Source organism: Artibeus jamaicensis, unplaced genomic scaffold (assembly GCF_021234435.1).
Source record: "Artibeus jamaicensis isolate MK-2021 breed Jamaican fruit bat unplaced genomic scaffold, CSHL_Jam_final scaffold_537, whole genome shotgun sequence".
In the NCBI taxonomy this organism is placed as follows: Eukaryota; Metazoa; Chordata; class Mammalia; order Chiroptera; family Phyllostomidae; genus Artibeus; species Artibeus jamaicensis.
The window spans coordinates 37629040-37647289 of record NW_026522047.1 but is presented as its reverse complement, the minus strand read 5'-3'; the positions used below and the strand labels follow the sequence as shown (position 1 = coordinate 37647289).

The following is an 18250-nucleotide window of genomic DNA, read 5'->3' as shown; positions in this document are numbered from 1 at the left end:
GTTAACTCCCAGTGTTTTGACTTTGATAATGGGATGCCGTTCACTAAGATAAGGCGCTGTGGGGGAAAACAGGTCTGGGAGTGCCTGCTCTCCTCTTCTGGACCAAGTCTAACAATGAACTTGATTTGAGGTACACTGAGTTTTGAAGTGCCTTCATCCAACAAGAGAAACTTCAGATATATGCATATTTCAAAGAGAGAAACCTGGAGCTCAGAAGAGAATTGTTAACTAAAGACACACATTTGTACGTTATTGTTTGAATAGTTCATGGAAGCCCTGAGCATTTATTAAATTCCTGTGTGGAGACTCTGATAGCCAAGCACTGGATAGTAAAGAAATCTGGAATGTGATGGCCAGTTGGAGAAAGATGAATTTCCAAAGCAGACCGAAGAGGAAGTACCAGAGATGTAAAAGGAAAACCAGGAATGCACAATCACAGAGGAGAATGTGCACCAGAGCTAATGACATGAAAGCCACCGGTGCCTTCAGGGAGAGGGGCTCTGGGGGGTGGTGGGGGGAAAACACAGATCGGGGATGCTGAGGTATGGTAGAGTTGAAAGAAGGTGAAATTTTTTTCTTAAATTTTAAGTTAGAAATGACTAAGCATAATTAAATGGGAAAAAATCAGTTAAGATGGAAGGGCTCAAGGTAAAGGAAAGATTACAATTAATAGCAAGATGACTGAGAAGGCAAGAAGGGTTCGAATCCAAGGAAGAAAGAGGATTCATTCCTATGACAAATATTTACTGAGAAGCTACGACATGTTGAAAACTGTTTTAGGCACAGAGGGTGTTGTGCCTAAAGAGAACAGACAAAATCTCTGCCCTTATAAAACTTACCCTCTAGAGAAGGAGGATAATGTATAAACCAATATGTATATATAATACAATCATAAGCACTCTGACAAAAAAAAAGCAGGATGAGAGAATAGGGGGAAACTGGGGATACTATTTTTAGCCAAGTATATCTTGAAGGTTTCTGAACAGGGCAAAGGAAGACACCTTTTGAAAGAAACTACGGGCTGCCAATTACCCCACTAGTACAACCTCCCCCTGAGAGGAAACCAACCACAAAGGCTAGACAGAATACAAGTGGGTTCTAATGCCGAGCCACGGCTGTGAGAATCACAAGAATTGGGGAATCAGGTAAAGACAAGAATAAACAAACAGAAAAGGGAAAACATGTAGCTAGGACTGGCTGTCCAGTTTAGGTTTTGAACACCTAAATAATTCATGACCCCACAGACCATGTAGGTCTCCTCGCAGTACCTTGTCTGCCCAGAAAAAGTCCAGCCATTGCTAATATAATGAGAACAACTTGCACAACATCAACGTAACCTGGCGGCCGAGGAGAGTGGACTGGAGTGCACATGTGTGACCAGTGACGGCTTCACTGTACTAGTCAGTAAGGGTGGTACACAAAGTTGAATGAGCATGTGTGGTGTGTGGCCACTGCACTCAAAATGACTCAGTGAGTGGAGAAATTAATCTGTATCAAATTCTGCATTAAGCTCCAGGGAAGGTATTTGGAGGATTGAGAAGGCTGTCGCTATGGGCATCCAGTGATTAGCAGCTTCATCATGACAACGTGCCTGCTCATGCATCACATCTTATGCAGTTTTTTGGAGAAACATCAAATCACCCAGGTAACTCAGCCCCACTATGGCCCAGATTTGGTGCCCTGCAACTTCTGGCTTTTCCCAAAACTGAAATCACCTTTGAAAGGGAAGAGATTTCAGGCAGTCCATGGGATTCAAGAAAATACGATGGGGCAGCTGATGGCAATTGGGAGAACTGTATGAGGTCCCGAGATGCCTACTTTGAAGGGGACTGAGGTGTCACTGTCCTATGTACATGGTTTCTTGTATCTTCTTTAATAAATGCCTCAATTTCTCATTGTGCATGGCTGGATACTTTCTGGACAGACCTCATATAGCTGTTTTCTTAACGCGAGTATGAAATCTTCAACTGTGTAATTCTTTTTCTCTCAAAGACTATAAGCTCCATGAGGAAAGGACAGTTGTCTTGTTCAGATCTATATCCCCTTGTTTGACACAGTGCAGATTCTCAGTAAACACCAAATGAAGAAACATTTTAGTTTGGCAGGGGAAGGGCTGAGACAATGATTTCAGGCTACTTTAATAATAAATAACCTGTTAGTCATTTCTGTTGAGAAATATATGACGCAATGCCTAAACCAATTCTCTCTCTCTCTATATATATATATATAAAATTATGTATACACATATTATATATGTATTCTTTTGGATAACATCTGTGTGTGCATGGTAAAAGAATTTCTAAGTACTGGGTGTGATGATAACTGAATTTTACAAGCTTTGCATAAAATGTGAGTTGCAATTATTTCTGACCTTGTTCCTACCACCTAATTGTATCCCTTAGCTCGGGAAAAAAAAATCAATGGCTGATTTTTATTTTTACTTTTTCTCCATGGTTCACAGGGTTACCATCATGAATAATCATTGCACACAGCGATGTCTTCAGGAGTCGATGAGACGCATTAGATGGTTTACTGGGCCTGCTATATGCCATATGCTTTTGAGCTTTAAATTTGCTTTAGACTGCTTTCTGTCTCCCCTCTTGTAGGTTGCATCACTTTTGCTACTGGGACTACAGTTGCTTCTAAAAGTTACCACTTCTTTTATAAATGCTGCTTCTAAGTAACAGCAAGCTTCCTAGACAAAGTCTTAGAGGAGTAAACAGTGCTGACTATGGGCCTGGGATAATCTACCTGCTTTATGACATGGACTTTGGCTTCCTATAAGATTCTATGATATTTACAGCTGACGAGCATAAAAATAATGCATAGCTACCTATCAAAAGGAACTGTCAGCTTCTATGATATCAAATCCCTGCAAAGGCAGTGAAATGATTTTAAAATTCAATTCTTGGGCTCATCAGTTGACCATTTATCAGCTCTTATATGAATTAGCAGGAAAGATGAAATATACATGACCTCACTTGCACTGAGCAATTGCAGGAACATTTTACAGAAGCTCAGAAGTTATAATAAAGAAGTCAATCAATAATTCAATACAACACTTTCCATCAACCCAGCCAAAGGAAATTATTTTGATGATGAACATTTTTTTAAGGGAACAAAGTAAACTTAGGACAACACACAAGGTACTAGTAACCTTTGTAGAAATGGATACCATTTTTAAACAAACTAAAGCTCCTTTGGTCTCAGATGCACCAGCACATACCTTTGAACAAGAGGCAAAGGAAGGAAATTGAGGGTAGAAGTCATGTCCAGTCCACAGTCCAACATGATGGTGGTTGACTTGAATTTGAGTACATTGCAGGGTAAGGTTGGATGCCCTGACAGGCAATACTGAAAAGAAAAATCATAACACTTTTATCAATAATCAATTACCAAAAAGCCTAAAAAGTACAATAAGTTAAGTACAACCTGTCACCTTCTCTCCAAAGAACAGTGCGTAAGTTCTGGTAACTTTCCATGCGGCTTCCTCCCTTTCACAGCTCTGACTCCCACCTCCTCTAGCAGTTCAAAATCCTCAAAAGTCTCAGCTCATACCCTGGTTTTTATAGGGTACCAAGTTACATCTCGAGCATGCACAGTTTTGGAGGGACTGTAATTATTTGAAATAGAAAGTTTCCAGGCTATAGTTACTCCATCCTCCCATGACACTTCCAAAATCCCACTATTTCTCTGCCCCCAAGTGCCACCTAAGGCTGCAGAAGTCGATTAAATGCTAAACCAGATCCTCTAAGTGTGCTATAGGTTTGCTTTTCTCCTCCTTTAAATAAATCATGACTTTCCTCAAAGAGGAAATGACTGGGAAGGGTTAACAAAAAAGCATCAGTCCTGAAGAATAGCTCAGCCTCTTCAGAAAAATGACTTAAAGGACCAGGGACTTCCCTGATGTGCAGATACTAAGAAGGAGAGAGGGACCACCTACTCCCAACCAATCAAGAGTCTCTTGTCTGTGGCAGCAGACCTCAGAAGTCAAAGGGGCACAGGCCCCAGTGGAGTGTTCAGAGGAGAGTGATGAGGCAAGACAAACACACTGACCTCAAACATTTCTCATGTCCTCCTCAGTGGTGTGGGGATGACAGATAGGCCACACTGAAAATTATTTATGTGGGATGTACCCTATGCCACCTTTCATAATTTGATTGCTGCTTGAAGAAAAGAAAGAAGAGGGGAAAGACCTTTCCCCTACTTTGAAAGTCATTACATACAGCAAAGCCTGGAAAATGGAGGAACCACCGCTCTCAACCCTGGACAGGCACATTCTTCCTCTCTGGCTGAAGTACGAGCCCAGCGCAGGTCAGAGCACTGTGGCACTGACGCCTGGCCCCGCAAGGCCATGGCAGCTCCAGCTACGTCTTCCCAGGTATTTGTTGCTCTGTTGGTTCTGTGACAGAATAAATGCCCCACTTTTCTCCAAAGGACATTAAAGGGACTGATGATTTTTTAAAACCACATGTTCTAAAAAGGATAAGGCCAAGATCTAAGAAACTGGGTATTTTGCAAGCTCCTTTATTGCAAGTTTATGTATGACGATATTTTCCAAACCAAAATTCACAACTCACGGTGTGAAAGAGTACAAAGTTACTAATAATGAAAACAATACAATTATTTAAGATTGTAATTGTCCTTAAAGAGTCTAGGAAGTATGATTATGGTAACTGTACTTCGCATAAGTTCTTTCTTTGACAGGTTATCAGAATTATAGAAAACACTTCCCTACTAATTCCTCCCCATCCCCCCTGTGGTTCCCCATCACTAGCTTGGTCTTATCCCCATCTAAGAATTTTGTCTTAAAGATAAATGATCTCAAAATGAACATAAAACATCACCTTAAACTGGGTCAAACTAAACAAATATTCTAATAGGAGCTTTCCTATATTTCTCCTTTAAAAAATCAGATATTCAGAAAAACCTAAAAAGAAATAAAGTGAAATGCATATAATGGTCATCACTGACCACAAAGATATGGTGTATCTTTTCTTCTTTCTGCTTTCTGTATTTTCCAAATGTTCCACAGGAAGCATTTACTACATTTGTATAATTAGAAAAATATGATTAAAACAAACCTGAAATTCTAGCCAGCCACATTGAATGACCAAATTTTTCTTAGCATTTTAACTCTAAACTATGGATAGTAAGTTACGCCAGAAGACAGGAGACTGACGTGTAAAAGCTGCTGCTGAAAAGATTAGAGGCAAAAGAATGCAGGTGACAGACTGCCTTTGCTCCTGTCACACGAGGATAAAAAGAGATGAGGGACGTTTTATAAGGGCTATAACCGAACGGAAGAGTTCGGTTATTTTCAGAGTGTTCACTAAAAGAGTGCCAGGCCTCGATCTCGCTAGTTCCATTTTTATGGGTGAGGAAATTGAGCTTTACACAGTTTAGTGGTTTGTCTGAAAAGAGCCAAAAACACACAGCAAGGCCCCTGACTCTAAAAATGCCATGATGTTTCCCAAATTCCACCCTTCCCTTCGTGGGTCAAGCAAGTCCCCTGAGCACACGGTGACTGGCCCAGGTTCCACAGCCGGTGAAGGAGGCACCTCCAAGGGTCCCGGAGTTCGCCCGTCTCCAGAGATGCTCTCTGCATGCTTCCACTGTGTTACCTGCAATCACCATGAGACTAATGCACAAATGCGTGAACCAATCACGGGTTTTAATTTTAAAGTCAGAAATAAATCTGTACCACAAAAAGTTTGAAAAACAGCAGAAAGAAAAAACAGTACCCACAATCACTTTCTATTCAGTCTTTTTTTTTGTATTTGTAAAAGCTGTGATGTTGATGCATACACTGCTCTGCACGCAGCTCTTAACACTCATGACAACTATGATTCCTTCGTCCTTGCTGCCCTACGCCTCACGTCTCCTAGCTGTCTCATTCCTCTACTGTTGAACATTTAGGGTGCCACTCACTCTATTACAAACACAGCGTGGTGATCACTTTTATGTTTAAGGTTTTTTCCGCATTGAACTATTTATTTAGAGGATTCCCAGAAGTGGCATTAACTAGGTCAAAAAATATGAGCATTTTATGGCTCTTGAAATATGTGCCAAAATGCTTTCCAAAAAGGGCTCTGCCTATTTACAATGTCATCAGTAATATATCAGATGATCTGTTTCACTGCTTATTCCCATCAGCATTATGGTCAAAGCCATCTAGAATCTATACCAAAATGTAGCTGTAATGTTAGCAGTAGCTGTCTAGAAGCAATTAAAAGCCCTCAACAGGAAAGTCACCTACTTGATAAATGGCTTTAACTGTGAGAGGCAGTCTGGAGAAACGATCAAAGGCAGAGTCTGAGGCAAGACTGCCTGTGCTCAAATTCTGGTTGCGCTCATTATCAACATGTGATTTTGGGAAAGTTACTTAGCTTCTCAAAGATACAGTTTTCTCATATGCAAGATGTAGTAATAGAAGCCACCCTCCGAAAAGTGTCAGGACTAAATGAATGGATATAGCTCCTGAAACAGGGTATGAGCTCACTATTAGTTTCCATAGTTAGAGAATTATTAAGGTGTTGAAGAGGCCACCTAAATTTGGGGGAGGTAATTTACAGCATTTTAAGCAATTCTATTCTAGAGTGGCATTCATTAATGTCTTAGATCAGGGGTGTCAAACTCATTTTCACTGGGGTCCACATCAGCCTTGCAGCTGCCTTCAATGGGCTGAATATAACTTTAGGACTGTGTAAATGTAACTACTCCTTAACGAGGGGCAAGGAGCTCGGCGCTGCCGCCAGGTAGAAACAAGGTGCCGGGCCGGATAAAACAAGGTGGTTGGTTAGACTTGGCTCATGGGCCTTGTGTTTGCCACCTCTGTCTTAGACAGTTGTCTATCCCACAAGACTAGGTGAAGCAAATGCACAATTTTACAAACACTGTCTGTTACTAGTTTGTCCTCCAGGAAGATCAAGTCACTACTGAGGACAGAGGGAATATTCTAGCCAACATAAGGTTTTACAATTTTAATTTTTTTCTAGCTTAACAAGCACATAGCAATGCTTTCATGTTAATTTTATTTCTATTTAATAATAGAGTTAAAATGAATCAGAGAGTTTTTATAAGATAGAATAAATCTCACAGCCCCAGTATGAGACAACTACTTTTTTAAATATTATTTTTACAACCCCAGTCTAATCATGAGAAAAACTTGGGGACCACTCTACAAAACACCTCCTCCTCGAGCTGTGGAGGTCATCAAGTTTCTCAAGGAAAACTTGAGAAACTGTCATAACCAGAAGGAACCTACAAAGATATGACAAGTAAATGTAAATTGATAATCTGGATGGGATTTTGGAACAAAAAAAAGGGAGAGGCGTGAAAAAGGGGGAGGGGCGAAACATCGATGCGCAACAGGGGTGTCCATCGGTAGCCTCCTGCACTCCCCCAACCAGGCCCCTGGCCCACGGCCTAGACGTGTGTCCCCAGTGGAAATCAAACTGGTGACCCTCTGGTTTGCGGGATGGTGCCCAGCCCCTGAGCCACACCGGTCAGGGCAAACTATATAACAATTCAAGCCATTAATCGATGATCACTATCTTGAACTTTCTAAGGGAATAATAAGTTAAATACCAAAGGGAAAATATTATTTTTATTGAATTTATTGGGGTTATATGGATTAATACAATTATATTGGGTAGCAAATGTACAATTCTATAACACATCGTCTGTATATTGTGCTGTGTGCTCACCACCCCAAGTCAAGTCTCCCTCCATCACCATTTATCCTCTACTTTCTCCTGCCACCTACACCTCCCTTTCCTCTGGCAATCACCATACTGTTGTTGTCTGTGTCCATGAGGAATTTCTTTTTCTTAAAGAGGCAACTACTTTGAACTCTTCTAGTTACCTCTGTATTTCTCAATAATATAGTTTACTGTTATATCTTGGGTTTTCGCTATTATTTATTTATTGATTTTTTTCCTACTATGGAAGCTGTCCAAAAGCTGATGACACTTTTGCTGTGTTTTGTCATCAAGATACGTACAAAAGGTTTCCTATCCCATTCAGATTAGTGCACATGAAGGTGACTGCCAGGTCCCTTGGATTAGATGAAAGGAACCTCAAAGTTAAGAGAAGTCAGTGTAACTTCTTAACGTCCTGATTATTACCACCATTAAGCACTATGTCATGGTTTAATTCTCAGTGTTGGTTTTACTCAGTGCTTTGTAAATGAAAGAAACATGTGTCTTAGGAGTACTGTATAGTCAATGAATCATTTTACTCTACGTTTTATAGTTAATGATTATTTACCAACACTTTAAACATTTTGCTTGCTCACCAAACCTTCTTTAATCTCATTTCTTCTTCCTTTAGTAACCACCTATTCAAAAGGTAGCCTCTTAGACATTGCTCCAGAAATTCTTAATTTTAACCTTACTCCTCAACAGTGATGGTGGTAGAATTATAAGGTAGCAAATTACTGCAGAACACTAAATATATATCCAAGTGTCTTCTGGCATTTATTACTGCTGATGAGAAGTCTGCTGCCAGCCTAACTGATGTTCAAGGCTGTTAATCAAGGCTAACTGATTAAAACCTTCTCTTTATCATTAATGTTCTGACCTTAAAGATGTACACAGGCATGACTGGCTTCCTCTCTTTTCTTTTGGTTAATGCTTCTCACATATGAGGACTCATCTTTCACAACGTGGGGAGAAAAGCTGTCAGCTCTTGTTGTTGTGAATACTGTCTCCCATTCATTCTAGTTTCTATTAGTAGAATGCCTATATTGTACATGTTGTAATGTTTATTTTACACTGTCTCCATGACTAAATTATCCATTCATATTTTGCTTTTTTGCTCTGTGAAGTGCATTCTGGATACTTTCTTCAGCTTTATCTTACAGTTGCTAATTCCTTCTTTAGTGGTGTCAAGTCTGCTGTTTAATTCATCTCTAAAATTTTCTTTTCAATGACAGTTTGCATTTCTAGAAGTTCTCTTTTTAAAAAATGCAGCACCTATTCCTTTCATTGGTTTGACATTAACTTTAGACTCTCTAGCAGATTGTACAACTATCTCCAGTTCTTAGAGGAGCCTTGTAGTAGTGTCTGCTGATTCTAACTCACTGTGAGTGTTCATTACTGTGGTGAGCTCATCTTTGGTGAGCTTGTATCTATAGGAGTTCTATGCAGAATGGATTGGGGCAGGTCCCTAAGAAGTAACACCATCTTGAAATCAATTTTTATGTTGATTTCTCAGTTTGAAGACCCATGCTATGTATGTATAGGGGAGCACATTAGTCACTTTCAACATCCTCAAAGCACAGGCCCAAGCTCCTTGCAGAAACGATTTATTTCCGTTACTGACCTGATGAACAAGTTAACAGCATTTTCCTAGTACTCCTTTCTCTGAGGTACAGAGCCCTTGGGGGTTTCTGGTTACTGATTTTGAAATCTATGTTTTTATGAGTATTACATCTATTACCAAGAAAACAACATTATGACTTTTAAATGCTGCTATGAAGACAAAATGACAACCAGCCAACTTCACCCCACAGAAATCTTCAAAAGCAATACGAATTACTATAAAATACAGTTTTACAGTATTTTAAATTTTTATTTAAAAATACAGAAGAATCTGGCAAATTAGTACATTTGGTAAACACGGCAAATTGAATTTTAGTAAATTGGCTCTGGGGAAGAAGTCTGTCTTTTCCAAAAAGAACTATGAACTAAAACATTGTATGTTCTCCTTTTCCCAAGTCTTGGTTAAAATAATTTAATCTACATAGTTATTATGATATAGTGTTTACTAAGTGGTCAATAACTGAAGACGTGAAAGACGCTTGATATCACTAGAATTAGGGAAATGCAAAATGGGACAATAATGAGCAAACCTTAGACTGGCTGAAAATAAACAGACTACAATACCAAGTATTAGAGAGCATGTAATAAAAATAGAGTATAAACTGGTAGAACCACTTTGGAGGACAATTTGGCAATACCTAATAACGCTGAAAATATACATTCCTTAACAAACACTAAACTAATATAAGCATACATGGGTATGATACATAGCAACTTGAGAAAAGCAGGGAGGAAAAAACAAAGGCTGTTGTTTTTAGCTTTAGATACAACTCTGTCTTCAAAGGGTGGGGAAGGGAGGAAGGAGATCTGATTCTCCTCTGCACTCTCCAAAAAGGGCAAACTATTACCACCTACTGGTTGCAGTGAGGAGAAGGGTGTCTTTTCTGTATTGTTGTTAGATACTTCCACAGACATCGGAATTATATTAACTATACCTTTCCTACTATTGTGAAAATCTGTAGTGCTATTTTCCTTATTACAAAAGTCTCGTGGTGCAAAAACAAATCTAGAAGCTCATAATGGACACATATTTTAGTGTCAGTGGATCGTTTGCTAGGTGTACTTGTTAATTTTCAAGGAACTGCTCAGGAGTGATCATGGTCCACAACTTTCATTTTGGCGTCACACTTACTCCACGAGAAGTAAACAAGACTTAAAACTACTCACACGGCAAATGGAAGAAAGTACGAATGATATCCCGTGAGAAGGATGACTCAACAAGATATGGTCTTGGGGGGCAGAAAGAAGCAAAGGCAACTCCTAGATTTTTAAATTACTGAGATTACACTGGTACTTTTAATGAACTCCTTGGGGCTTCCTAGTCTTATGAAGTTTGGCAAAACACTTCTCTAACGAGAACCAGCAAGGCTTCATAATTTTATGATAAATTTTTCAAGTGATATATAGACAACTCTCTAATTACCAGAAATGTCATATTAATAGGATGGCTGTATTTATAAAATATACATATTCATAAAAATACACATTAATGCTGACGCTTGAAAAGGAATTCTAAAAATAAAAGTGGACCTTAGGTTAGAGAGGAATAGGAAATGGAAATTTCATTGTACGAATTACCTTCGCTAATAATAAAAACTCTTGACAAATATTTTCTACCCAATATTTAATTGGCTCTTTCCCAACAACTGAATAAAGTATATATTATGGATAGCAACTTGATTGTCAAGGCCCAAGGAAGATCACATCAGACTGAATTCACACCCAAATCCGCACAAGCTCTATATGTTTTCTCATAACCATTCCACTAATAGGAATAAAAAAATCTGTAATGGTGTATTATGCTAAGAGTGTACATATTTAATATGGATGGGAGAGTTGGATAGGAAAAAAATGAAAGAATCTTAGAAATAAAAGTGACTGTTTTTTTCTAGCCATCTTTTCTAACTGGTTTCCCTATTGTACTGCTCTCGAATACCTGCTACATTACTTCCAAGGCAGACAGCTTGGGACAGACTGATAAGGCAGAGCATCTGATTAGTCCATTTGGACCACTCGCATAGTCATTTCCACGCCTCCGAGAAGCTGACACTAGCACGTCTTAACATTTTAAAAATGTGGTGCTTCCTAATGGAAAAATCCACTTTTTTATTTTTTTAATTTAGTTCTTTCCCTCCATAGTCTGGCTTATGCTCATTAGACTCTTAGCAACATCATAAAGATCACAAAATATTAGGGTTAAAGGGGCTTTGGATTAAAAATGGACCATACAACTAGAAGTAAGAGCTAAAACAAGACTTCTGGAAAAGCACTGCTCATTAAAAATACAATGCATGCCATACACAATTCTAAACTTTTTAGCAGCTAAACTAAAAAAAATATTAATGACATATTTACATCACTTGTCTGCACTAAATCTTCAAAGTCTGGTGTGAACCTTATTATAGCATATTTCAATTTGGATGCTAAATTTTCATTTGAAATACCTGATATGCATTTCGGTTTCATAAAACTTACAGCTGAAAAAAGCAGACCCACATACCCAAGTTCTTATGAACATACTTAAATTTTTTCAAGAACTAAATTGAGTATCAACTTTTAATTTAAAAAGTTAGTAATTAAAATGGGATACAATTTAAATTCAATTCCTTAGTCATGCTAGTACCACTGTGGGTGTTTAACAGCCACATGCAGTGGGGGGGGATCCTGCACTGGACAGGGAAACTCGAGAAAAAAAGGAAAATCTCTGTGCCTTGGGTTAGGCAAAAACTTCTAAGATTAGACACAAAAAACAAGAACCATAAAACAAAATCTATAAAACTGACTTAATAAAAATTTAAAACTTTTCTTTTTCTAAAGATAGTCTTAAGAAAATGAAAGATAACTCACATACTAGGTGAAAATATTTACAAAACACATGCTGATAAAGAACTTTAATACAGAAAATAAAAAGAATTTTTACAACCCAAGAGCACGAATAATGCAACAAAAATAGGGAAAATATTTGAATAGGCACTCACTGAAGAAGACACATAGATGGCAAATGTAAAGATGCTAAACATTAGTCCTTAGAGAAATACAAATTAAAGCCACAATAAGATACCACTACAATCTTCCTAGAAGGGTCAGAATTAAGGAACAAATTGGAAATCTCATGCACCACTAACACAATACTTCTGAGAATCACCCTTGTTTCTGCACATATCACTCCTTTCCATTACTGAGTTATTCCATTGTGCAGATACACCACAATCTGCTTATCCATTTACAAGCTGATGGACATTTGGATTGTTATCTTCAGTTTTTGATGATTATGAATGAAGCTGCTATAAAAATTCACAAACAGGTCTTTGTAGGGACATATGACTTCATTCCCCTTGGGTAAATATTAAAAAGAGTGGGATTGCAGCCCTGGATGGGTGGCTCAGTTGGTTGGAGCAACACCCCCTACACCAAAAGGTTGCAGGTTTGATTCCCATTCAGGGTGTGTATGGGTAGCACCTGATCGATGCTTCTTGCTCGCATTGATTTTGTTCCCCCCTCCCCCTCCCTCCTTCCCTCTAAAAATCAGTGAAAACATATCCTCGGGTGAGGATTTAAAAAAAAGAATTAAGAAAAAAAGAGTGGGATTGCTGGATTATAAACGTTTGACGCTGTAAGAAACTCCCAAACTATTTCCCAAAGCGGACAATTATTTTTTGCTTAAATAAACCAGGCAGGTTTTGTTGCTCAACTGTGCACTACAGCATCCACCATCTCTTTTAACCTGGGTATAATGTGTTAGTTCTAACTTCGTCTCTAAGCTGGTACTGGTCCAAATGAATCCCTAAATTCTTTGGACCTTAAATTTCTTCATGTGACAAAAAACTAGATTATTTTAAGTTCTCCTTTAAGACAAAAAGGTTGCTTCCCATTATTCCATCACATCCACCGGGTCATCCTGGTCTTTCACACAACCTGCCGACAGAACACGCCTGTGCCACTACTGTTGCAGCTGACGTCCTGAAATGATCAGAAGTCACGCAGTTCATAAGCTGGAAGGATTTCTAGCATCACCTACTCCAATGACCTCTTTTAAAAATGAGGAACCTAGCTTTCCTAGGGCTTGTAAACTTCCCGCTATCCTAGCGATTTTCACACTGGTGTGCTGCATGATGTTTTAAAATATGTCAGGGGCTCTGACCTCTTTTCCCTTGGACTGTCAAATAAAAAATGACCACAGCAAACATAATGGCCGTCCGGTGTGAATGAATCAAAATTATACCTATTTTTTTTTTGTCAGATCAGCAAGAAATATACTTTTTGGTGTGCCGCAGAATTTTTGTAATTAGTTTCCATGTGCCATGAGATGAAAAAGGTTGACAATTGCTGCTGTATACCAACACACCTGAGTATACACATTTTCACTGCTGTCCATATGTGTAGCTCACCAGGGGACACTCCATGCCCTAACAGGGTATGTAAGATTCTTAGTGTGTCGGGGAAAGGGGGACCGCATGCTACTGAGAGGCCCTGCCTTGTACCACACCATCGTGAGTTAAACTGTTTCCACTGAGCTAAATTTGCCCAATTTGAAACTATTTTCCCTGCTAAGAGATTTGGGCCAGGACCTGAAACACTCAGACTTCTATAAATACATTTCAATTTTATTTGGTAATCTTTCACTTTCTTCCATTTTATATCTTGATTCTATCTTGCGGGAGAGCGGTTAACTGTGCCAATCATACTCACTGTCAAACTGACTACACAGCTGGATAAAATAGAGGGATAATTTTCCACTTGAGCAGAAAATCCGTAGCATGCATGGTGAACACAGAGAAGTCACTTTCTGGTTGGAAAGCAGAGAAATATCACGCACAGCTGGGTAACTGACACTCACGGCTGCTCCCTCCTGCGCATCCATCCTGGCCTCTGACTTGGCTTCTCATAAAGATGAGAAAAGCAGCAGAAAGTGGCCATAAAAAGCACCCTCCCCGCACCCCCATCCCAACACAGAGAAGCTCAGAAAGGGTGGAAATGCTGACAGCAAACATCAAGGGTGAGTGAGAGAAAAGAGGCAGGGGCTGACCTGGGAATAAACTTTGTTGGCTGCCTGGCACCAGAACTTTAAAAATGTTAAAAAGTAATTATAGTTGATTTTAAAGAGTTCACAGAGCTATGTAAATGACATAAAATATTTTTTATAACTGACTAGAAGCACATATGCACCAAATTGGTAAAAGCATTCACTGCTGGGGAGAGGGTCCTTTATCATACTGAGAACTCCACTTTCTACTTTTGATACTCTGTAGTCTTTTTTTAAAAACACTAACCAGAGTTTTTTAAAGAGGATTTTTTTCCTTTCTTTGAATAAACAGTAATTACCACAGAGGTTTCTACTGGCAACAAAGTTTTAAAAGAGGTTGAGTGGAAGGAGGTAACAGTATTTGCAGGCAAGGAAATAAAGAAATAGAAGATACAAGTTAAGGGTAGAAAGAGCTAACAATAATAAATTAGTAAGTGCTACTCTAACCTAACGTTTCACAGAAACTATGAATACATCAACGATTCAGAGCAAAAGCTGGACCCTGCCCATCACTAAAAAGAAAGCGCATTAAAGGTCATTTATGGTTGACCTACACACAGTTATCTGCTTTTGTTCTATAGCCTTTGTTTTACCTGTGATTGGTTTTCAGGCATAATGACCCACTAGGTCCAAATACATACACTAAGGCTGATAAAAGTGTTTGTAAAAAACAATGTGTTATTATGATGAGTAAAGGTAAAGATTGTTTTAAAAGAAGAAAGAGGTATGGAAATTATAAGTTTAATATTGGGCTGAATTATTTAACAGTAAAGGCAATTTAAGAACATTGGTATTGAAAATCTGCAGCAATGACAACTAGCAAGAAAGCAGAAGAATAACAAAATGCTATAAAACTGGCAAGTGGTCAATAGGATCAGGCTGAGAGCATGCTGAGTTAAAGGGGGCAGACACAACAACATACATGCATTCATAACTAGATAAAAATTCACCCACCTGTACGCGCACTTGAAATTTATGCTAGTTTTATTGTATGGAATACGAATACGAATACACACACACACACCCTGAGGACGGCACCACACGTTCTAGTGATTTATCTATATTCAACCCATTGATGTGACTGAGAATATCCTATGTATTTACCACTGCTACAGAAATGTGACCCTCCCCAACTCGTTTTCAATAAAGATGAAAGTCAAGGAATTCACTGAGTGTCTCTGTTCTTTTTTCTTACCTAGCCTCTCTTCTTACACGGTGCCATCAACTCCTCCACTGATTCTTTCACTTTCTGATGCATTTATAAATTCTGTTACTACGTATGAGGTCCTCATAAAGTGCTTAGAAAAATCTTGCCCTAAGTAGGTAATTCTGACTTTGCATTTGCTCTGATGTATCTGCTAAGCTCACGGATTCTTCTCGTTTTGATTACATTTCAGTGTGTGAAAGTATTTTCTGTCACTGCAATGAATTATGCTTTCTGATTTCACATAAGTGTGTAAAATATAGTTCTAACTCCCATGTTCAGTTTCCAAAGGGATGATTTAAACGTCCCATGTGTTTTGAAATTCTCACTTTAAAGTCCTAAGTTTCTGCTTCTGTCCAAGTTGCTAAGTTGCCTATTTAAAGCTGCCACTGTGGCTTCAGTCTGCCCTTCTAACTTCCGCTTCTGACACATTCAGGAGGTCTACCCCTGGTGCCAGCTGCAGCAATCTAGTGCTCCAATCACAGGTACAAATCTTTCATGTTAATAACATATTAAATGAAAATGTTGACATTCTGAAGTAATGAATTATGAGGATGTGAGAGGACAGAAAAATTCCTGTTTTTGTACACACCACTGCAGAGCACAATAAAGCAAAAATCATAAAGTGTACATGCATATTATCAGGGAAACTGAACCTCTCATTCCAAACCTTTTTTTAAAATTTTAATAACATATAATCAACATGTAAAAATGTATTAAAATGTACTTATTGCACATAAGTTGATGGGTTTGGGGATAAGTACACAGCCATGAAGCCATCACCACCATCAAGGCCATCCATAAACATATCCATCACCTCTCAAAGTTTTCTTGAACTTTCTGTGTGTGTGTGTGTGTGTGTGTGTGAAGAACACATGACATAATCCAAAAGGTTCTTAACTTAATTGTTTCTTCTACCTGCAGTAAGATACTGAGTTGGCCAAAAAATCCACTTAGTTTTTTTCTGTAAAGTAAAAGACACATATTTCATTTTTATCAGTAACTATTGATTTGGATATTTTGAGTATGTTGGCTGTCTCCTGCTATTGGCTCCTGGTGGGTAGAGGCCAGGGGTGCTGCTAAACATCTTCCAATGCATAAGACAGGCTAACAGTGAAGAATTATTTTGCCAAAATATCAATAGTACTAAGAAACCTCACAAACCACTTTTGACATGTTCGATCTGTGACAGAACTTTCTCCATATACTGCACAAATCTTTTTTGCATTTCAGTTGTGTTTTTACCTTTCTTGAAATAACAAAGCACAATGCACTGAAAGTGTTACTTATTTCCTTCCATCTGCAATATTAAAATGGCTACACAAAAGTTCACCAACTTTGATGTTTTTTTAAATGCACACCTATATGACAGTTGTCACAATACAATCTAATAAAATTGTGTCAAATGAAGTTAAAGACAACTAAGCCCCACTAGAGCCATCGTATGGAAAAAACCAAATTTTTGGCCAATTCCACACAATGCTCTCTTCTTCCAATGTATTTGTCAGCCAAGGTACTTTTTTTCTACTTCTTTTAAAAAAATCTTCACCTGAGGATATGCGTACAGATTTCAGAGAGAGGGGAAGGGAAGGAGGAAGGGGAAGAGAAAGGAAATGTCATCGCAAGAGAAATATAAATTAAGAGAAACATGGATTCGTTGCCTTTCCTACACCAGCTGGGTATGGAACCTGCAACCTAGGCATGTGCCCTGACTGGGAATCAAACCCGCAACCTTTTGGTTTACAGAAGGACACTCCAGTGAACTGAGCCACTTTGGCCTGGGTAGCCAAGGTACTTTTCAAGGCCACCAAAACTTCAATTCTCAAGGAAGCCTTGATTCTCTGGTTGAAATTAATCCTTCATAATTATAATCTTATATACTTCGATATTCTGCCTTTATTATGGTCTATTACTAAGTCACATACACTTAGTCACATACACAGACAATATGCACAGTACGTGGTGTTTATGGTTTGTCCAATAGTTACTCATAGGCAGGATCTATGTGTTATTCATCTTTTATATGTCCCATAGCATTGAGGAGGTTTTGTACAAGCTAGGCATTTAATAACAATTGCTGAATTTTTGTTATTCTTTCTCTTATCTTTTAACTATCACAAAGTCGTTCATCCATAATTTCTTTCTATTGGCTCTACATAGCTTGAATCAAATACAGCTTAAAATAAACATGCTACTGTCTAGGGTTCTGAAACCCTTTTTGTTTCTATGGAGATTTTTTTTTTATGGTGTGGCAATTATGTTTATTTTAACAGACTTATTTGTTTACACTTCTTGCCTTTATCAGGCCTGTCTCTTAAGTACAGAGAGGGAAACTATTTCTGGCTGTTCTGTTTTCCATAGGGAACCTTGTAATTTTCTTTTAAGGTCACAGAAGTCTTTTACTTCGATGAGTCTGCAATGTGCCACCTATGACTTTAAGTTATAAAAACCATTGTTTTCTCAAAAGTCTAGAAAGAGCTCACAAGATATAATTAACTGCCTAGAATAAACAATACAACACAAATAGCTCTTCCCCTTAAAAAACGCCTTACTGCTGGGCCATGTAAAAGAATCTCACTTCGTCAGTGACTAGGAAATGCAGCAGTAAGAAAGCAGCCACAGTAAGTAAATTAAAATACACAAAAATTTCAAGCTGAAAGTCGACATAACAGTGACACGGTGGGTCCCAGCAACATG

The 18250-nt window shown here is 38.5% G+C and overlaps 1 protein-coding gene across 1 annotated transcript in view; it reads right to left on the bottom strand.

Annotated features, from left to right (window-relative positions):
• Positions 1 to 18250, bottom strand: part of INTS9 (integrator complex subunit 9) — an 85539-nt gene that overhangs the window by 56322 nt on the left and 10967 nt on the right. Inside the window, exon 2 of the mRNA XM_037150447.2 lies at positions 3227 to 3354. Coding sequence (XP_037006342.2) covers positions 3227 to 3354 — 128 coding nt within the window. The remainder of the gene's footprint in view (positions 1 to 3226; positions 3355 to 18250) is intronic.